A 21,723-nucleotide genomic window follows, 5' to 3' on the forward strand; every position below is an offset into this window, starting at 1 on the left:
TATTTTAAGGAGTTTCCAAGCTCCATGACTCAAAAGTAGTAACAGATGGCAGCTTCTCAGTGAATGGCCCTGGAAATACCATGTTTATCTGGTGGTATGTGGGCAGTGGACCTGTGAGGCCAGAATAACTTGTTCAAGCCACACCCACTATAATTCCAATCTTAGTCAATTGGAAGGTATTTTCTTCACTTTAAGGCAACGTTTATATACACTGAAACTTGATGTGGCGGGGGGGGAATATGGTTGTCTGAATTTAGGGCCATTGCCTATAAAACTTGAGGAATAAGTGCAGCATCTTAAACTGTCTACATGTCTTGATCTTCTGCCCACCAGCTTTTTAGTATTTATTTTTTTAAATACTGAATGGTTTACTTTTTATTGGCTGTTTTTCCAACAAACTGCAGTTATTAAGCCCCTCCTTGAAAGGAGAAATCTGGATCCTTCTGTACTTAAACCCATTTTGAATCTTCCCTTCATAGACTAGATTGAGTTTTCAATTTGCTTTTCAAATGACTTTTGGTCAACTTTCAATCTGGCTTTTGACTATCCCAATCCAAGCCTGATATCAAAGGTACTTAATGATTGCCTGAGTACCGATTCAGGTAAAATATCTGTTTGGGAGTTACTGGATCTTTGGTGCTTTTGCTACTGTTGACCATAACATACTTATCCATAGACTGGGAAATTGGGTTGGACTCTCTGGAGTGGTTTATGTCTAAGCAAGACTTGGAGAAACTATTTATGCTTTTATCTCTAGTAGAGTGGACTATTGTAATGATCTTTTAATTGGCCTTCCCAAAAAGACCATTAGACAGTTGCAGCTCATTCAAAATGCTGCTGCTAGAATTTTAACAAGAACCAGGCAAACGGAGCATATTACTCCAACTCTTAGATCCTTACACTGGCTTCCAGTTATAGAATTGGCTTCAAAGTATTGGTTCTTGTGTATAAATCATGCAATGGCTTGGGCCCAAAATATATTTCTGATGTTTGAGGAATGTAAACCTGGTAGGTCTCTTAGATTATTAGGGAGTGGTCAGCTAGTGGTGCCTAGAGTTAAAACTAAACATGGTGAAATGGCATTTAGCCATTACGCTGCTTACAGCTGGAACCAGCTCCAAAAGGATCTTAGCTGTGCCCAACCTTAGCCGTTTTTAAATCCAAGTTTTGTGTTTTTCATTTTTTATGATTCTTTTAATTTTTATTCTGTTTTCTGTTTATGGTTTCTATTCATGTAAAAGCACTTTGAATTACCTGTGTGTATGGAAAATGTGCTATAGAAATTTGCCTTGCCTTTTAATATGCCAGTTAACTGCTTTTCACCAGGCCTCCTCAATACTGTGACAAGTGTATTAAACTTGTTGCTGAAAATGTGACTTTATTCCTGCAATCAATATAGTTCACACAACTATAAACATGCCCACTTCATTGCTTTATGTGCATGCTTAGTGATGGTTTACAGGTGCAATTCAGTCAGCACTGTTCTGCATTTGATATTCACAAACTAGTTCAAATGTCACACATGGATAATGTACAATATTCTGATAACCTGCAACTAAACTTTTGCATAATCCATTACTTGAGGTCTCTAAGAAGTGGGTGAATTGGAATATTTAACGGCAATAAGCAGTTTGCACATTCTAAGCCAATAGCTTGACTTGTCTTTTCAAGGCACAAAAATGGTAGCTGAATTACAAAATTATACATGTAATCAAGTTAAGGCACATTTGTAGCATTCTGAGCATTTGTATATGCTTTGGTCTTCCAGTAGGTGTCGCCATGCCTGGAGGCATGTATCACACAGCTGCAGCCTCAGGTTTGAAAGGTATTAACTGTCCAGACTTGCTCACAGGCCCAGCAGGAGGGGCCACAGCCTCTCGTCCTCACTTTCAGGGATCTGGCTCTGCAAGGCAACAGGGCCTCCTGGTCCTGCTCACTTTTTGAGGGCTACTGAATGGATGACAGTTGTCAGATTTAACATGCCATTTTCTGCGCATGTTATATATATCGCAAGTCCATTAACAGTGAATGTAAGGAAGGCATCACTAGTTCAAAATTTCACAAACATCCTGCTCCACTCACATTCACCTAAGCGAGACTGATGCCCCACTTTGGGCGTACCTTGGCTTTGAATCTGCTGAATTAACAACTAGCATCCTTTCCCCTTGCGCAGGGGCTACAGGTCGGGGCGGGGGGTTGTCCATTGTTGGGAGTTGAAAGGCCACAGTCCAGCAGCTCCAATGGAGAATTTGACATCACCAGCACCTTAAGAATACCTTTGGCGAAAAGCTGCTTTAATAAGCCAGCAGCTCGTGGAACTTCCCAGCGAACCCCTTGTGAGCAGGAGGGCTGAGGACGGGAGTCCTGACACCGGAGGTCAGAAGTCTTGTGGGCTGTGGCTCTGGCGAACCAGTGTGCAGGGCCACCAGCTTCCTGCTGCCAACAGTACTTCCTCTACCCAAGTACTCCACCCGAGCTCCTAATGGCTGGGATCAGCCAGGGCTGTTTCCAAGTCTTTTCTTGCAGCAGGAGTTGCAGTTCCTTAGGAAGCCTGTGGACTGCAGCTTTCCAAGGCCAGGAGAGAGGGCCAGCACAGCGGTGTGTGGGCAGTACTACAGTGAGGAAAACAGGGACCAGAGGACAAAGGGGGCACAGCCCAGCACCATGAGGAAAGGGGAGAGGGCAGGAAGGCACTGGGGTGGGCGCAGCCCATTCCTCCACAGAAAGAAAATAGGACTGTAGCAAGTGTGCTGGGGCTCGTCAGGTTAGTGTGTTGCTGCGGTCGTGCGCTCTGCGTCCCTCTTGTCCAGAGCCGCCCATCAGGCCTCCATGCTCTCCGTTGCCCTCTGCTGCCTCCTCTGGTCCTTGCTGCGGTGCTTCTGGATCGCCCGCCAGATTCTGCACAGCATGCCGCCCCTGCAGGCAAGAAGGGCTTCTGGTCAACAACAGCAGCGGTTATGACAAGGGTCTCGTGCGAAAGTACTATCCTCTAACACCTTGGTAATAAAGACACTGGTGTCTCAAGAAAACTCATCTTGCAGATACTGCACAGGAGCTCGGCTTTCCTGCTGCAGTCCAAAGACATGCTGATAGGTTTGGCTTCTGGGAAAACTGCCCCTGTGTGTGTCCTCTGATACACTGGTGTCCTGTCCAGGGTCTACCCTGCCCTGCACCCATTGCTTGCTGGGACAGGCTCCTGCTCCCCCACAAACCTGAATTGGATGGATGGGTATTGCACAGTATAAACTAGTCAATCAAGGGTTATAAAATAAATGGCTGCTGGATATTTCCATTCATAAGTGATGTAGTAATAAAAACAATTGCAAAGGGAGGATCCCAAAATGAGTGTCTGCAGGACATTGTAGTTCTGCATATAACACAATTAAGGCTGGTCGATGCAATAAAATCTTGAGGGTGTGGATGGTATTATTTCAAATTATAGTGCTGATGGAAAATTAAATTCTACTGAGCAAGAAAAAATTTCAGGTGTAGCATATGGAATGTGCAGTTTTAAGATGGGGATTACTGCTGAATTAACACCATTTGGAAAAAAAGTAGTTTTTATTGCAACCTCCCGACGCATAAGAAAGCGTTCTTTACCGTAGCCTCAGGGAACGCAGGTCCTCCTTCGTCACATCGTTGAGAATGTCGTTGAGTGTGTAGTCCTCCACAACAAACTGAAAGGGTATCAAGACAAAGGTTTCACCACCTTCAGAACCCAGGGTCATATTGCTAACTTTTTTTGTTTTGGAATCTTCCAAAAATGTAAATACACCATGGTTATGTGATTATTAAGTTAGGGCAAAAGTTTTTTTTTTTCTGGTGAAAGAGAACTAGCCTTGAACAGAAAATGCCATGAGGGGACCATGTTCAGACTCATCAAAGACACTAACAAAGTCAACCCAGTCAGCACAGGGCACGGGGGGGGGTATGGGAAGGTGCATTTTAAACTGAGAATAGGAGGAGCTTCTTAACATAGTGGGCTCTGGGGTGTGTGGAACAAGCTACTCAGCCTTGTTGCTGAAGACAATACCCTGGCTTCCTCCAAAAAACAGCTGGATGATATCCTAGTGTCTTTAGCTCCCTAAAAAGCTAGATGGTCCAAAGCACAGCACACTGCAGCACATCGCAGTGAGATCTTGGGGAGATAATAAGTAAAAGCAAGACACAAGCAGACAGCACAGTAAATGTATGCTACAGGCATGGAGAAGAATACTTAAAAATGCAAATCTGTTCCACTCTTACTGTGGTCAGCTTTCACAGGGGCCTCCCCTGAGCACTCACCTTCTCTATGGTGTCAGTGTCAGCTCCCTGCTCCTTCAGCCAGTCCGTCAGCTCCTTGTCCCCCTGCAGATCCGCCGGGATATGAAATATGGAGGGGGTGGGGATGTCTGGACAAGCAAAACAAACATGCCTCTTAAACCCCTGACTACTCTGCACAGACTGAGTGTGTTCGAAGCCGTGCTAAAGGACATGCAATTTCTCTGCCAGCCAGTAAAATGCAACAGTAGACAAGAGTTTCTTGTGCTCCCCAGTGACTGAGAACAGAGAAGCACAAGCTGTCAGATGTGTCCTCCCACTCCACGAGGCTGCTGTTGTGTAGAAGAGGTTTACAATGGGCAGACGGCTGCTGTTCATGAAACTAAACTATTGCAATAGGGAGAGTGTTCTTAATCACTAAATGTCACTATTTGAGAATTTCATGGATAGCGTTCCAGACTTTCTGGCTTTATTTTACAATGCCACGCCTCCCTTTAAAAAGTGTCTGAAGTCAATTTTAAAGGTATGTCAGATAATGAAGACAGAAAAATATTTAAGAGCTATGTATGCCACGAAGGATTAGAAAAGCACCTCAAGGAGATAATGCAGTTTCCTCTTTTTCTTCTCACCATGAATTGCTTAATGTGTGAAGAGAAGGAGGCTGATTTGCAGGATTAAGACAAGGGTGTACTGGGGCAGAAGGCTAGGTTCTACATGTTATCGTTTGCAAACAGAAAACAAGAAACGAGTTCTTCCCAGGCACAGACTTCTCCCCTGATAGAGCAGTCGAACCCGCACTCACCTATGGGCCTGGACCTGACCCTGATGAGCTCCAGGTCGTGTGCTCTCTGCTGGAGTGACTGTCTCAGGACCTGCTGGTACTCCTTCTCCTTCTGGACCAGATCCTCCAGCAGCCTGGCAGAGGTATAGCCCAGGTTACCGCTGACCTCAAGCCATCCCTAGCTGAGCCCTACACAGTGTGTTCAAAGCACCACACGGCACAGTGTGCCAGCAGCACTGCACAGACCCACAGCTTTCAACAGCTGTACAGCAGACTGCACAACTGTTAACTTTGGCAATTCCATTAGGCAATCAAGGTTCAATTAAGTAATTAAAGTGATGTGCTGGATGAAAGAGAGATTATGAAATAGACCTGCCCCCGAGAGCCTCAGTCAGCACAGGTACAGAAGAGAAGTTTTAACTGCACTGACTGAGACCCTCCATCCACACTGCCAGACAGCTTGACACGCACACACATCTGGCCTGCTACACAACTTCACACATGGAAATCTGGATTACCGGGCAGCCTCAGCCTCTGCCAGGGTGCTGTACCTGTTGGTGTCCTGTTTGAGTCTCCCCAGCTGGGAACCCAGGGGGTGCTGTGGGCGCTGGGATTCATGCGACAGCACGGAGCTGAGGGTGCTGACGCCCGAGGTTAGACCCTGGTCCTCAGGGGCCACAGGTTCCTCCCCCGCGAACTCCCCGTCCTCCACATCCACCTCGTCGGCGTCCTTGTCCACGCCCTCGCTCTCCGACGCCGGCCCGAAGTGCGTCTGCAGCTCTGGGGACACACAGGGACAGCAGAGGGCAGGCGGCAGGTCAGGGCCGGACTCGGACTCGGACTCAGACAGGGCCCTGCCGGCTCCACTGGCAGCCTTGAAGATCAGTGAGCAGATGTCATGATTGTTACTCCTCCTCTTAAGGGCGCTCCAGCCCTTCCTCGTTCTGTCCCATAACCCACACCTGTTCTTTATTCCAGCCCCTCTTCTGTTCCACCTTATAAGCCAGATGCAGACGTCATCCGGGGCTTCTCATTGATTTTCCCATCGTGAGAGCCCGGGTCCTGCTGCGTCTGGCTCCGTTATGTTTTTAACCCTCAGTTCCTGATTCCCCTCCCTTTGCCGGTCCCGACCCGGTTCATGGTTTTAACCCCCGGATGGATCGCCTGGTTAAGGACTCTTGCTTTTGTGTTGGTTTCCCCGTTTGGACTTTACATGGATTGTTTGCCTCGGCCACACCTCCCCGGATCACCAGCACTCCCCGGACACGCCCCCTGTCTCCAGACCCTTTTCCTGCATGACCATTTTTCCCCTTGTGTCTTCACAATTCTGGATCGTGTCATCTGCATAGGGCCCGGAAAGAACCGGATCGTGACAGCAGTGCCTTGGGAAGCACGTCCACGAATCCTAAAAACCAGCTGGATGGCTGTGCTCACTTTTACCCACAACAACAAAGTTGTAGGATTTTTGCACAGGCTAAACTGGCCATCTCACATAGCTTTTTTCTCTAGCTACTGCTGTTCATCACTTGTGGTGCCGCTAGATGTCACTACTGCTTCAGCTGACACTTACTGGATTAGGTAGTGGTATCACATCAGGAAGCGCACATGAGAAAAAAACGGCTCACAGATACTCATGTTTTTCCAAAGCACTCCGGTCCATTGCAGCTTTCCAATTGTAATTTCCAACAGCATACCAATGCATGAAACAATTTAAAAACAGGAACAAATGTTAATTTTGAGGCCAGCAGTTGGAATTTGTAATGAAAGAATTTCTGTATTTCTATAAATTAACGGTTCAAGGGCTAAGGTCTGATGCAATAAACTAATTCTGAGCTCATCTGGAAGAAGAAGAACAACAACAACATATAAAGGAAGATGTGGCTTTCCAGGAACAGGACTGGACACTCCTGTTCTCAACTTTACTCCTCTGAATGGTCAAGGAAGACTGAGGTGTAATACACAGAGCATCCACCAGGGAGAGCCCCCAACTGCACTCACGATGAGATAGGGAGAGAAGTGAGATGCACAGCAGAGGTCAGCTGGCAAGGAGAGACAAGGTCCAGTCACACTCCGGCATGAGAGACAGAAAAACAATGCAGTCTGCTCTGCAAGGCAACGTGTCACCGAGACACTGACACCCTGGACACACATCACCACTGTAGAGCATAAAAATATGGCACCTGTCCCTCCACATCACCCTCTGTACAGATACTGCTTACATGACATTATACAACAGCTCTGCCCTCCCCTTTTGCATAGTTTACAGATGACTCAGCTGTTAATTCAGAATCTCAGCTCTCACCTCTGCTGCTGACCACAGAGGGAAGAACTGGAGGATTCGCACAACCAACAACAACTAAAAAACTGAAAGCACCACTTCACAGAAACAAAAGAAAAAGATATCTGTCTGTATTGTGGAGATGGCTGTTGAATTCATAATTGAATGGTCTAAGAAGCAAACTTGGGGCATCTGGAACAAACGTCCAGAGAAGGCAGAGAAAGACACCACCACTGCTACCTGGGTACACTGGGCCTCATCTGGCACTGAACCTGCTCCAGACGATGATGTCACCCCGGGCAGCGATCGTTCCCCTGCAGCGGGAGGCTCAGCCCTTTGGCGTAGGGGAATTCCCTGCTGCTTGGGGGGGGGGGCCGGGGCACTGTGAGGTTCTGAGGTGAGAGCAGGCCGAGAGCAGCCGTTACCTCACCCTCACCCGTTCACTATTTGAGGGGTGTGGGACTGGACTGAAAAGCCTGAGCCGGCGAGCGGGGAACAGTGCAGGTGGGACGGGACAGCCCACCTGGGATGAGGATGGTGACGGCCGCCTGGACGGCCCTCCGGATGATGTTGTCCATAGCGAACATCCAGTGGGGCTTGATATGATGGTTCCTCAGGACCTTGTTAACCTGTCAGAAACAAAAGTAGGACCCGTACTGTAGGTGTCACACCAGGCTGGGAGCACAAAAAACGAGGGAGTAAGAGTGGAGAAAAACACAGAGCATGGCAGGAAGGACGCATCCTTACTGCTGTCCAGATTCTGTTCTCCGCTAATTTCTTTACAAAACATCAGAAATGACTAAACATTTAAGGGCTCCTGCCGAAAGGCAGATTGGACACAGCAGTCTCTAGCAGATGGGTTATTCCAAATCATGAATAAAATCCACAATTTGGACAGGAAATTGGAATCGTACGCTGTATATTAAAAAGCCTGAATGAGCAAGACTCTCAACAGATGCTGCAGGCTGATGAATGCCTTCCTGTCGCTCGGCTGGGCTGAGCCAGAGCAGCGTCCCTTACCGCGTCCTGGAAGCCGAAGAGCACCAGCTGGATCTGGTTGATGGAGGTGCTGTCAAAGTCCAGGTCCAGCTTGAGCTTGGATATCGTGGTCGCCATGACGCGGCGCTCGGGGGAGCGGATGAAGTCGCGCAGGATGCAGATGATCTGCTTGATGTGATCGATCGACAGCTTCAGCTCCTCGCTGCCCTGTGGAGACACAATTTCCAATTGAGAGGATCGAAATACAATTTAGAACTCGTTTTCAGTTTTTCAACACAAGAGCCTACAGGACTGGCAAGTACGTTACTCAGGTTATCCAGTCCACTCCACTGCAAGGTTCGGCCTCAAGGAAATCTTTAATTACTTAATATAATTCTTTATATGCTAATGAAGTAATTTAAGAGCTGGATGTGCCACGTGTCCTCTTTGGCAAAAACTCCAGACCTTTCTGTGCTGGTTTACACTCTACACATCACAGCCAGTCATCTGGAACACTTCCACAACAAAAGCTTTATCGATTTACTTAATAGTACAATGCAGGAATTATAGGAACCATATACAACACATTCCTGCAGAGCTCACAACCAAGTGGCATTTACTGATTTCTGACTTTCCGGCAGCATTCAAACTGGAGAACAGGTGAACATGTACCTTGTTAAACAATATCTAAGTAGCTGGCAAGCCCCAGGTCTCACTGACCCTCAAAGTACCTCACCTACACTTACATGAGACTAACCCATGTGCTCTTTGAAGGCACGGTTAAGAGCTCAGGGTGGAGAGAAATGCAGAGGAACTGCAGAGGAGCAGGGTCACGCACCCCTGTCCTACAGAGGGCTAACCGGGTGGACAGCGAGGGGCTCGTACCTGGATGTGGTTCTCCATGAGGTTGGAGACCACCTTGTCCTGGTCTTCATTCAGGACCTTGTACAGGATGGCTCGCCGTTCGCTGTCCTTCTTCAGCAGGAACAGCCCCGCATCCCGGTCCTCTGGGGAAGGAGGGGCACTGCGGTCTTCGGACACGGAGCTCTCGTCCGGGACGCTGCAGGACAGGACGGAGGGGGAGCAGGAAGTGGAGAGGGGAGGTTTGAGTTGTACTTGCACTGTACGGTACAAACCAAAAAAGATCTGGCAAGTTCTCCGGGATGAGTCTTGCCCGGGGTTGTGATCTTTGGTTGGAGCTGCCCCTACGTACAGGAGAACACAGGGGATGGGGCAGCCGTGGGCTTCAAACAACTTTTGGAGAGTCTGCTGCATTCACTTAGTGAAATTTAGTGAAAAGGGTTCAAAGGAAAAAGCATGGATCTAGCCTAGCCAGTGAGTCTGGGCCTGATGCACAGGCCCAGTGTCAGCTGGCTGAAACCCCAAAGCCCCTCCAGAGCCTTTAACATTCCCGAGTTTCCTGGCTTTTCGGCCAATCAGCTCCGCTAGCCAGACAAAAGCCCCAAAGCCATTTTGTATCATAAAATAATTAAAGATCTTTTTTATGACCTGATCCACTTAAAAGACAAGAAGCAGGATGCCTTGCCTTGAGTGGTGTGTTGTAAAACGCATTATTAAATTAGGGACAGGCCCAGTGAACAGTGCATTAGACAAAAATGAATGGTCTGTAATTGTTCCTGCTACTCAAACACCCATTTGAACGGGCAGGATCAAGCCAGCACTTGGTAACTCAGGACTCTCAGTGCACCTGATTTCCACAGACAGCTCCAGCCAAGGCTTCATGTAACAAGCCCCTTGCAGAATCTGGTCCCAGTGTGGTGGTCTCCTTGGTGCTGCGAAGCAGCTGCAGCACACCTGGGGCCGGGCTCCGGCTCACCTGAGGAAGTTGGAGCTGGGCGGCTTGATGAGGTTCTCGGAGCTGGAGCGCTTCTTCTTCTCGAAGAAGACGTCATGCTTGGCGTCGCAGTCGGGCGAGACGGAGCCGTGCTCGCTGCTGCTGCTGCCGCCCGCGCTCTCCCCCTGCATCTGCACGGGCAGCGACACGCTGCGGATGTAGTCTGCGGACACACGCCACAACCCCCCCCGGCTCACTCTCCGCGCACTGGGACTCCAGATCCCCTAGTTCTGCTCCAGGGACTCCTGTCCTTACGGCTGCATTCGTTTCAGCATGTCAAACACCGTGCTGCTGCCTCCCAAGCCTTGGTGGGGTTTTGGTAATCATTTTAGCGGCCTTTGTTAGGAGGAGCTTGGGAGGACAGCTCACTATTTACAAAGAACTTGTTTTCTCAATTCAGATGTCTGCACCAGTAAAGGTAAAGGTCAGTGATTATAGACGACTTGCTGAAGCGAATCTGCAGCACTTTATCATGTGTCAATATTTTCTCAACAACTGGTAACAGAAAGCTTTGCAATTATCTGTCATGCACTTTCTAAAATAACACACCCATGGCAGCTTGGAATTCATGTGTCCTGACGCAGTAGGACTTTTCTAGTCATGTTATTTTAAGTGCAAATTAGCTCAACATCACAGTTTCACTTTGGCTGCAGCTAAGCCTCAGTGAAATGCAGAGGAAGAGCTGGCAACACATCCCATTGAGTCACACACACAGGAAGGGGCTGAAAGGATAGCAGGAGCAGAATAACAGAGGCCAAACCACAAAGACAGTGGGAAACCATTTTTTTTAAAAGGATATGTCAGGAAAGGATGGACAGCCTAGTAGACAGAGAGAGGAGGGGTCATGAGAATTAGCACGAACCTTGCCACACTGTTAGACAGCACATCCCAGCAGAGCGCCCCAGGCAGGCCCGTATGTGTGGAGAAAAAGGGACAGTCTCGTTAAGATCGAGATCGGGAATCTGAGCCAACACATTTCTGCACGCGAGCAGCCACAGCCCCTCTCCCTGGATTCCCGAGCTCAGAACCAGGCAGGCGGAGCTGGACTTCAGAACTCAGAGGGGTTCTGACCAAGCTTAATTTTGCTTCCATTGGAGTAAAGCCCGCTGGACAGAGTTTCATTTGGTCAGAATTTGTTTTTGCATTTCTTCATGTTTTTGAATATCGCTGGACAGACAGTAATCCTCCCTCTCACTGCCTTTGGATACACGATCAGCTGTACCCAGGACCCAACTCCTCATCTCGCCTGGACTCTCTGTCTGCATACTGGCAAGACGACAGCCAGGAGGGGCACCTGGCGTTCAACCTGCCCTGGCGTCCCACCCTGTAGGTGTGTCTGCCAGTCACTAATAGGTCAGGTCACTTTACCCAGTCTTGCAAAGGATTGATCAAACCTGAAAACACATTAGTGTTTAACACACTCTTTCTATTGAGTCTAATGAACATATCCAGTGTCTAGAAAGACCCCTTTTAAAGCAGTCACCATTTAATATGCGTTAGGAGCAGGGTTAAATAGCCACAATCCCATCACAGGCCCCCTGTATCACAAGCACTCCGTGGTCTGTCCCACCTAGTCCTTGCACCATGACGTCCAAATGTCTGTCCTTTCGCTGCAAAGTTGATTAGTGAGCTGCTCAGTCTGAGATGAATGTTCTCTACAGTTCTGTTAATGTTTTTTTCCCAGCTGGATACAGAATTTGGTAAATCAGGATTCTTAACATCATTGCAAAACAATGCAGATGGTGAAAACCATCTCTTGCTGCATGACATCGGAGGTGCAAGGCTGGGGTGAAGCAGACTGCAGGAGATGAGAGATGAAGATAAGGAGGAGGGTGGTTTGCCTGAGGGTTTGAAGGCGATCTTGTTCTTCTTGCCCTTGACGTTGTGCCGCACAAAGGAGTCCTTGAGCAAGTCGGTGGCCGTGGCCCGCTTGTTGGGGTCGGGTTCGAAGCAGCGCAGGATGAAAGACTTGGCTTCGACCGAGAGGGACTCTGGGATCTCGGGGTGGATCTTAAACATCCCCACCTGCAACACAAGACATGGTGGGGCACCACACCTCAATGGTACAGGAAGAGATACAGTCAGGGACTCTACAAAAGTCCCAGGGGAATCGGAAACAATCACCCCATAACCTCCAGAGGGGATCCATTGCAAAATGATGCTAACTGCAACAGATTGTCTTTCTCTCCAACAAAAAGAAATATTGTACAGCTGTTACAGTTTTGCACATCTGCTGTGGAATGGACATCACACCTCTGCTGAAGCACCGAGTTGTTGAGCATGTGAACAGCAGGCAGCGATGAATAATAATCTAAAACGTTCCAGAAAGAAAGCACTTCCATCATCAGGTCCCCTCTCCCCTAGATTCCAGGATCCCATCGCCCAGTCTCCCAGTGTCCCAGTGTCCCAGTCTCCCACAGGGCTCTCTGACCTTGAACATGGCAGCCTGTGGCTCACCCAGCTCGTGGAAGGGCGGTTTGCCCGTGGCCATCTCGATGATGGTGCAGCCCAAAGACCAGATATCGGCTGGGGCTCCGTACCCCCGGGGGCCCTTGTCGATGATCTCGGGGGCCATGTACTGCAGCGTGCCTGGGGAAGGACAGACAGACGCAGCTTGGATCAGTGGGAGCGGACAATGGCACAGCCAGACACATGGGGGCGCTGATGGTCAGCCACACAGACAAAGCACCGATGTTTCCCAAAGCCCAGCGATAAAACACCCCGGATCCTCAAGGCAGAGAACCGGAAAACTGGAAACAAGAGTGCTTTGAGGAAAGTCCACCCGGGAGTTGTGGCTGAAAACGTCCAAAGCTCTTGGAATCAACTGCAGCGCAGTGAGAGAAGCAGGACCAGGCGCTAATCTATAGAAAGACGGCTTTACAGCTGAGGGACCATCTGGCTTCATGTTTGCTGGTTAGAAACACACTCAACGCCAAGCTTGGGGAAGCATCATTAATATTATCAGCAGCTCTGAACGGCTGCTGCACAGGCAAATGTAATTTAGAAGCATTGGGGGGAGGGGTTAATAATGCTGGCGGGGTATTATAGCATCACAACAGAGCCGACCCATCACACCCATCCACCACCACGGCCTCCTGCACAGGAGAGGCAGAAGCCAGCAGGAACGTGACCCCTCCTCTGGTCGGCAGTAAAGAGCTGCCGAGGCCCTGTCCCTCACGCGCGATCCCCACAGGGCTGACCGCGGGACCTCACCAGTGAAGGTCTCGGTGCAGGGGTTCACTCCAGCCAGTCGCTTGGAGGTCCCGAAATCGGAGATCTTCAGCACCCCGCTGTATGTGTTCACAAGCACATTGTCCCCCTGTGGACAGACACAGAGAGAGAGAGGGGGCACTCTGGTCAGCCTGATCTTCATAGCTGCTGTTTTTGGGATTTGCACGTATCCATTCAGTTTTACCCAAGGCGATTTAAAAGAGCTCATACATAACAAGGGATTTATGCAGAACCAGAGTAGCTTACACGGTGCAGGACGAACTACATACATTTAAATTAAATAAATAAAGAGGGTACAAGTCTGATAGGTGTTGCCCATGGTGAAGCTGTAGAGCCCACAATGCGCAATGCAGCTGTGAGGCACAAGAGCTCCAGGAGACAAGCTCAGGAGAGTCACAGCTTCAACAGCAGACTAGAAAACGGGCTTCAGATAATGAGCCCGCGGGATGAAGGAGAACACAGGGTACAGAGGCACTACCGAGGTGCCTTGAGGGGCTGTGAAGTCACAGATCTGGGAAGAGGATCACTCAGATGCCTACTGTTCGAGATTGGTCAAATTTTCAAAATCAAAGTAGAAGCCTTTCGCTCCTCCATTTCTTACTCAGGTGTGAGGGATTTTATACTGGGGGCAAACTGGATCTTACGGAGGAGTGCAGCTTATAATTGTGCCACTTAGCTGCTCGTAGCTATCCATGGAATCGAGCATCGCACCGCCTTCCCTCCCTGGCAGGACGTCGTGGCGGGAGTCACCTTGATGTCGCGATGGACGATCTGGTTCTCGTGGAGATAGCGCAGCCCCTCCAGGATCTGCCGGGTGTAGAATATTATGGTCGCCTCCTTCAGGGGCCCCCACTTGGAGCGCAGCAGGGCGGACAGGCTTCCTGGTGAGTGGACACAACCACAGTGACCCCTGCTGGCGAGCCGAGGGAGCACCCTGGGGCAGCGGGCGGGGGGAGAGAGGAAGAGACGCACACACACCTCCAGGGACCTGCTCCATGAAGATCTTGATGTAGCCGTCCTCGGACACCGAGCCCAGGTACTGCACGATGTTCCTGTGCTTCAGGTACTTGTGCAGGGCGATTTCCTCATGGAGGGGCTGCGAGTATCTGAAAACAAGAACAGCGAAACAAAAAGCTAAATAAAACCAGTTGCAAACGCAAACCACGAAAACTACATATACTATCAGCATGTATCCATGAGCAGTTTACCAATATACCAAAATGTGACCACAAACTGGACTGTTCTCTGCATCATTCCCAACAAGCTACTCTTTGTCGGAGGCAAAACCGCATCATCAGCAGATCTTATTTTCCTGGCGACTGTTTATGATGTCACCACACGGGACAATGGCGTACGCATGAGGATCATGCCCTAAGATAGCAGCACGCTCACCTGCTGTCTCTCTCAGGTATCTCCTTGATTGCGATGCGCACCTGGTTGCTCAGGTCCCTCCCAGCGTACACCACTCCGTAGGTGCCGCGGCCCAGGACCACCCTGTCCCCGTTCTCATTGTAGTCGTACTCGTACTGAAACGCACAAACACGCAGACACGCACGTCGGACACGTCAGAACCCAGCCTCCAGCAAAGAAAGCCGGAGTCATTCCTATTTTCGGAAAGACAGAATCACACCTCTCACATGCACGAGAAGTTAGAAGACGATGCTGCACTCAAATCAGATAATCATGAAATTGTATTATGGCTGTCATACATGGGGCTGTGCTGACCCAGCTATTGTCAATAGCCACGACAATAGCATTTATTAGCAAAACCAAAATCCAATCTTCACTACGTGTGAGGTTAGCAACAGCCCATCCCTGGTGACAAAAAGGCACAGCAAGTCACAAAAGCATTTTGAATAACAGAAAGAAGCTTCGGATTCAGCTCCTCAGTCAGCAAAAAGAATCATGGGATTAAAAAAACACGACAGCCTACGAAGACACCGTGATAAAGCGGTACAGCGGTAAAGCAACGGTGTCGGGTTTGCACCGGCGAGCAGGAGAAACAGTGCGGGACTCCTGCCGGGGAGAGGGAGCTGGATTAACGGACTGCTCTGGAGAAGACACGGCGATGGCGTCGGCTGTACCTCCAAGGTGTCTCCGTCTGCCTCGCCCTCCAGCTCCACCGCGTTCCCAGATCCGTCGGAGATGACCTCCTTCACCATGGAGCAGAACCTAACCACAAACACCGGATTTGCACAGGCCATGATTCTACCGCGCTCTCTTCTGTGTATGGACTCGGCTATTTCTACAGTTTCTATCACACACACACAGCCTGGTCCCCCGGTGTCCCAGTTCCCTACTGGAATATTCTGTGCTTTTATTGGATTATGCCTTGGTTAACCTTGATACAGGCACGCAGGCAACAGATCACCTCCAGCCCCTGCTTTCCTGTTCTTTAACCCCCTGCCCCCGGTTCTGCCTGCGCGAGGAGCAGAGACGTCCCCAGTTCTCGCCTGCCAGCAGACGAGCCCCGGCCCTCACCTGCCGCACTGGTCCTCCGTGGAGAAGTAGATCTGGAAGTCGTCCGAGTTGTCGTGCACATACAGGAAGCAGCAGCGCTCGTCGAATTTGGAAATGCTGAAGCACAGAAAGGCGAGGCAAAAGTGAGATCAGCTTTTCAGAACTCCGACCCTGCAGAACTACAGTTCCACAGACTTTTATTACACCTGAGATCCTGCACAGCCTGCCCGACAACTGGCACTAATAACTGGCTTAAGCAGACAGATTTAACCATTTATTGCTAATTCTGTAAGGTGCTGGTGGCTTAAGCAGATTTCCTCAATTCTGCTTCACCTTCAGAATTGATGCTGGGCACCACTGACTAGTAAGAACGGAAAGACCTTCAGTCTAGGACGGGCCATTCATGTCCCTGAAATCTGCCATTTCCCTCTGATTCCTGATTCTATCACACTGTCACGATGACTTTAGACAGATTCTGCTGTCATCACGCTCTGCAATGTGGCAAGGCTACCAATCTGACTGATTTATTGCTGTCTGTGAAAACGCAAGTACAGTACAGTACTTTCATGGACACGGTACAGACAACAGAAACTTGATTTTAAAAGGACTCTGAAAGATTGGAGACTTGTCGCAGTGAAATCTCTTTGAAGAAACATTAAGGGGTGCAATTCAAGAGTACACACAATATGTGGGCTGACGTGTGTGAGAACTGAGGTTCCCACGGAGAGGAAGTCTGATATCTGAAAAGCAGACACAGAGCAGTGGCGTCCCACACAGTCCCCAGCTGTATAGTGTCTGCTGTCCTCCACTCCTGCTAGCTCCTCCTCCCCTGTCTAACCTGGGGAGATCACCTGCAAGCATTCAAGGTGCAGGCGGCCCCAGGTGGTAACAAAGAACCTTTTGTTTTTGAAGCAAATCAAGGGCATTTATTTACAAACAGTAAAAGCGAAAAATATATAATGTTGTGACAACTGATCCATGAATTTCATACAGAAAGGTAAGAGGCGAACTTTCGACTCACAGAAAACGTAGTGGAGATACAATTTTAGAATTAACTTGCTGGGATAGGTTCTGGCTCTCCTGTAACCCTGTACTGAATGAAGTGGTTAGAAAATGGATGGAATATCATACTGTTTGATTTAATTTAACCCAGAATTGGGGCGTGCGTGGGTAGGAGAGCTCACTGATCTCTCTTGGCCCGTGAGGCAAAAGCAGGAAGGACGTTTGAAAGGGAACAGAGAGAAATCTCGCTCCGGCATAACCAACCTGATCCCCTTGATCGATGCGGCTGTGAAATTCCACTCGTGGATTCCTTTCTAGAAAAACACACAAAACAAAAAACGCAGGCGATTACCGCTGGTTCTTTTAACCGCCCTGTGGCAGAGCAGGGGTGGAGCCGGGGGAGCCCTGTACCGTGTCCGCGGGGGAGACGTGCCAGATGGAGACGTTCTTCTCCTCCGCCTCGCTGTTGATGCAGACATACGAGGGCTGGTAGATCTTGGTGGGCTCCAGGATCAGCACCTGACATACACAAGGTGAGGACAGGATAGGACACATGAGCACAGGTGAGGACAGGTGAGGGCAGATGAGCACAGGTGAGTATAGATGAGGACAGGTGAGTATAGATGAGGACAGGGAAGGGCAGGTGAGCGTAGGTGAGTACAGTTGTAGACAAGTGAGGGCAGGTGAAGACGGGTGAGCACAGGTGAGGAGAGGTGAAGACAGGTGAGCAAAGCCAGGTGCAAAAAGTGAAAAAATATAACAGGAAAAGTTTTAAAAAACAATCAATTCTGTCATGAAAGAAATAAATATGTATTTAATTGGTGCACTTCTGTGTCTAAAAATAGTGGCATGTAGACCATGTAGACTATTATGCATTAACTGCCTATTAACAAAGTCAAGTACAGCACTATCATGTAATAAATGGAAAACTCTACCAGCATCATCCAACACAAAATTCTCTACATTAAAATTCTCGTGTTCTGGGAGATAAATAAATGTTGAGGATTATTCACTGTGGACCAGAGTGCGAGCTTCCAGTACTCGGGATAAGCAGACAGCAGTCGGAGCCGGGCAGGAACCCGGCACGCGGCGCCCGAGCCGTACCGGGAAGCGCAGGCCGTTGGTGGTCTCTCGTGTGGCCTCCACGATGATGTCCATCCAGAAGTTGAGCCTCTCTCTCTGGGGCGAGTGCTCCAGGTTCTGCTTCTTGAACCGCTGGATGAGTTGCAGGTTCTGAACCACCGAGCGCAGGTACCTGCCCCGACAGACACAGAGAGAGTCAGACAGGATGACACTTCTTTGTACACTTCCTTACACAAGGGATTGTGGGATTGCAGGACCCACAAGAAACAGCTGTATGAGACTCTGGGACCCACTGTCTACTAACAACTCAAATGGACCAATGGGCCTCTCGTTTGTAACCATTCTTCTGTTCTTAATGACCTGGTAGGTTCACAATGTTTGACTCGGCCTTTGGCTTTCCTTGGACAGATGCTTGTGCACCACACAGAGCCACACCCGGAGGCCTCAGTTCCTACCAGACGGGAGGCTTCAGCTTGAAGAGCTTCTCAGCGGCCTGCACAGCCTTGGGGATGTCGTTGGCCAGCATGCTGACAGTGAAGAACTGCCCCACGTCCCAGTAGTTGTTCATCTTCTCCAGGCTGCCCTTGCGGCCCAGAAGGCTGTTCAGCCGCACACCTGGGAAGGCAGCAGAGAGACGGGATTGGAGAACCAATGGGTGAGCTCCCTGACTCCAACGCACCACCGCCACCTTCTGGGTAAAAAACACAAGCCTCCCTCTTTCTCTGTGTCCACCTCCTCCCTCCCACCTGCTTGAACACTCGTTGTCCAGTTTTCCCTCACCTTGTCTGACTCTCGTGATGACACTCACCATGCAGAACAGACTTCTGACTTACCTGACTACGACCAAGAGCCAGGGACCTGCTGTGGCCCAAGACAAAACCATGAAAGTGCATGTACATTTAAACATCAATTAGCATTCTTCTTTCATGGTGTTCATACCGACTGGGCTGGAACAGTGGTTCCCAGTCCTGGTCCTGGTGACACCTGCTGGTTTTCATTCAAGCCCACCTTCATGGGATCATTGAAGCCTCACTGGATCTAAGAAGTTGCTTCAATTGAATATTTGCACTTTGTTCCTAGTCACACATATGGGATTTTATTTCACAAAGGTTGAAGCTCCAACATGCCTAGATGGACCAAATGGCTACCACTCATTTTGTAACTTTTCTTATGTTCTTATGAAAATTTAATCCTTCTGAAGGAGCCATATGCTGCCAGCTCACCTATTTTCCGCAGCTCAATGGAGCTCTCAAACTGCTGACCAGCAACAATCAGTAAGACGGCCAGGTTGATGCCCGAGTACAAGGTAGGCTGAAGCTCGAATCCCTTCCGGTACCTGCAGGAAACAACAGTATCCTCACTGAAGGACACCTGAGTCGGCCTTTTGACTTTTTCAATAGTGAAACAAGAGAATGTAGTGTGTGTGTTTTTAATCCTGCCGTTACATCGATCTGGAATCCGTGAAAGAGGGAGGGTTCAGGAAGACAGCCTTTCTGAAGAATAACACGTACAAAAACAAAACAACTGGAACAGAAAGGCAGAAAAAAACAACACCACCGAGAGCCAATCATTTAGACTTGGCATCTGGAGCAACGGTCTGGAAGACTGGAAAGTGTGTGACGGCAGAGTGGTATGACCACGGCCAGTCTGGTGATCGGGACGTCACCGTGAAAACGGCTCTACACTTCAAGGAGCCACAGATTCTTAACAAGTGTCTAAAGGTCGAAAAACATCTGACGATATAATCACAAACTAGATTAGATCAAGGGGCAGGATCCCACTTAAAACCATTACTTCAATGCTTATGTCAAAGGCAATCAAATACTTGAAGGTCTTTGACACAGCCAGATCCTCGGTTATATACTGTAAATCTGAAGAGTCGTCGACTCGTCAGATAAAAAGCAGCTGAATGGGGAGAGAGGAAGCCCTTGCTCATTAACACGCCCCCCTGGGCATCAGCAGAACCGCACTGATGCTGGGATGGTGCGCGGTGTTGAGGGGGACTGCAGGCGCAGGGGAGGCGGAGACCGGGTGCGATTACCACTGGATGGCGTTGTCCCGGTTCTTGGTGTCCTTGCAGTCGCTGTCCAGGAAGATGTCCTTGTAGATCCGCCCGCACAGGCAGAACATGTCCGGCGCCGGGTGATCGCAGGACTGCAGCACCTGCAGCATCACCCTGAGAGCCTGCTCTCGGTCCCCGGGGCTGTTCCTCCTGGCACGGGCACACACAGTGGCGTTACAGGCGTTAATCTCGGCGGTGCACTGGCACCAGCCTTCTCCCAGGTCGGCGTGTCCACACATGTGTCTCACGTGAAGAACACAAAGATGTTAGACTTTAATTATCCCGTTATTCTCTCTTTAAACACCTTTGGAACTGGCGCCCCATACTTCCCAGTCTCCTGTAAATCATTTAAGTACCCGCAGTCATGGTTTGTAAGAGTTATGTAATAGTTTCTTTACTTTCCAATAAAAAAACTGGCTTGATTATGGGGTACCAAGACATTACTGCAACTCAGCTGTGTAAATCCTCTTAGCTCCTTTCCGCTGCTGTTTGCTTTAAGGTTATCTGCGTAAGTGCATTCAAAATGCCTGTGAAGGATGGAGGTCGCTATTTGTTCAGAAGCACTTAATGGGGGCTCTCCGTGATGGCAGGCCACCGGTTTCAGCCGCCTGTGTTTGCATAGCTCGCTCCCTCGTCTAGACAAACAGGAAGGCGCAGTTCGTGCCCCCTGCTGCTCCCTGGCTGTCACCTGCTGCTGCGGCCTCGCTGCAGGGCACCGCCACACGCTGCCAGCTCCCGCCGCAGAGCCATGCCCAGCGCTGGCCGGGAAACAGGACACAGGAGAGGGGCGTCTCCCCTTACTGCTCACCAGGACTGCCAGCTGTTTGCCATGTATGAACAGTCAGGGTTTTTTTCGCACGGCCCAGTTTTGGAAAAAAAGTCTCACTGTGTCTTGATATGGTACATGTTTAAAAATAAAAACAGTTCTATGGGTATTGCAATAATGTAGCAAGTCACATTTGAACCGCTGTTAAAGTGATTAACTCCCTGACACATCCTCCAGGAGTCAGAGCTGAGCTGGAACAGCCCACAGACACTGACCATTATCGGCTGGGAGTGGAGGAGTGAAGTTAAGGGTGACTGATGCCTCTGGAAAGACAGGAGAGAAACCACAATTCAGAAGAACACAGAGTCCGTCTAGGGGCTGTGTCAAAGGTACTGTAGTGACCATGTCAACCCAGCTCAACAGCAACCCGGGCTCACAAGTGAAAAATCAGCTGCCTGCAAATTGGGATCCCCTGGAACAAGGAAACGCGAGGAGGCTTGCAGACCTGGGCAAGACAAGCCCAACAGGAAAACAGACAAACGGGACCCGAAGAAAAAAACAAAGGCCAGCTGTCTGAGATGCCAGAATAGCTGTGAATGCTTCCCTGGAGCTGGGCCACAGACAGAATTAAAGCACAAATCAAGAATAAAGTGGAGTCAGAGCAGCGTGTAACTGCTCACGACAGCTGTGGACATCGTTCAGACAGAGGATCAGCACACAAGCGGGCTGGGGCTGGCCAGCGCACAACGGTGATATTTTAGAACAGCCTACCTGATATTTCTCTGCATAGCTTTAATCTTTGAGGAAAGAGTTCACAGGGGATTCTGCGTGAGTTTCCAGGCGCCGCCTGTGCACAGTATCCACATTAAAGAGAGGAGACGAACCCCCCCCGAAAAAAACATGAGAAACTCCACAAAGACTGACTGAGTGGTGGGGGTATCACGCAACAAGGTATCAAGGCAGCATG

At 49.4% G+C, this 21,723-nt stretch overlaps 1 protein-coding gene across 2 annotated transcripts in view; it reads right to left on the reverse strand.

Moving 5' to 3' along the window:
- Positions 1-1,361: 1,361 nt before the first annotated feature.
- Positions 1,362-21,723, reverse strand: part of map3k15 (mitogen-activated protein kinase kinase kinase 15) — a 34,965-nt gene continuing 14,603 nt past the window's right edge. For both annotated transcript variants that reach the window (XM_088920773.1, XM_088920772.1), the window contains 23 exons: positions 19,970-20,140; positions 19,152-19,264; positions 18,384-18,543; positions 17,950-18,100; positions 17,257-17,364; positions 17,110-17,159; positions 15,865-15,960; positions 15,468-15,555; positions 14,776-14,909; positions 14,362-14,489; positions 14,134-14,264; positions 13,366-13,471; positions 12,584-12,741; positions 11,994-12,177; positions 10,135-10,315; positions 9,183-9,357; positions 8,340-8,525; positions 7,843-7,948; positions 5,593-5,821; positions 5,063-5,175; positions 4,285-4,391; positions 3,601-3,677; positions 1,362-2,916 (listed from right to left, as the gene is read on the reverse strand). In XM_088920773.1, coding sequence (XP_088776899.1) covers positions 2,820-2,916; positions 3,601-3,677; positions 4,285-4,391; positions 5,063-5,175; positions 5,593-5,821; positions 7,843-7,948; positions 8,340-8,525; positions 9,183-9,357; positions 10,135-10,315; positions 11,994-12,177; positions 12,584-12,741; positions 13,366-13,471; positions 14,134-14,264; positions 14,362-14,489; positions 14,776-14,909; positions 15,468-15,555; positions 15,865-15,960; positions 17,110-17,159; positions 17,257-17,364; positions 17,950-18,100; positions 18,384-18,543; positions 19,152-19,264; positions 19,970-20,140 — 3,049 coding nt within the window. In that variant the 3' untranslated portion in view covers positions 1,362-2,819. The remainder of the gene's footprint in view (positions 2,917-3,600; positions 3,678-4,284; positions 4,392-5,062; positions 5,176-5,592; positions 5,822-7,842; positions 7,949-8,339; positions 8,526-9,182; positions 9,358-10,134; positions 10,316-11,993; positions 12,178-12,583; positions 12,742-13,365; positions 13,472-14,133; positions 14,265-14,361; positions 14,490-14,775; positions 14,910-15,467; positions 15,556-15,864; positions 15,961-17,109; positions 17,160-17,256; positions 17,365-17,949; positions 18,101-18,383; positions 18,544-19,151; positions 19,265-19,969; positions 20,141-21,723) is intronic.

Source organism: Atractosteus spatula, chromosome 7, assembly GCF_055471065.1.
Source record: "Atractosteus spatula isolate fAtrSpa1 chromosome 7, fAtrSpa1.hap1, whole genome shotgun sequence".
Taxonomy (NCBI): domain Eukaryota; kingdom Metazoa; phylum Chordata; class Actinopteri; order Semionotiformes; family Lepisosteidae; genus Atractosteus; species Atractosteus spatula.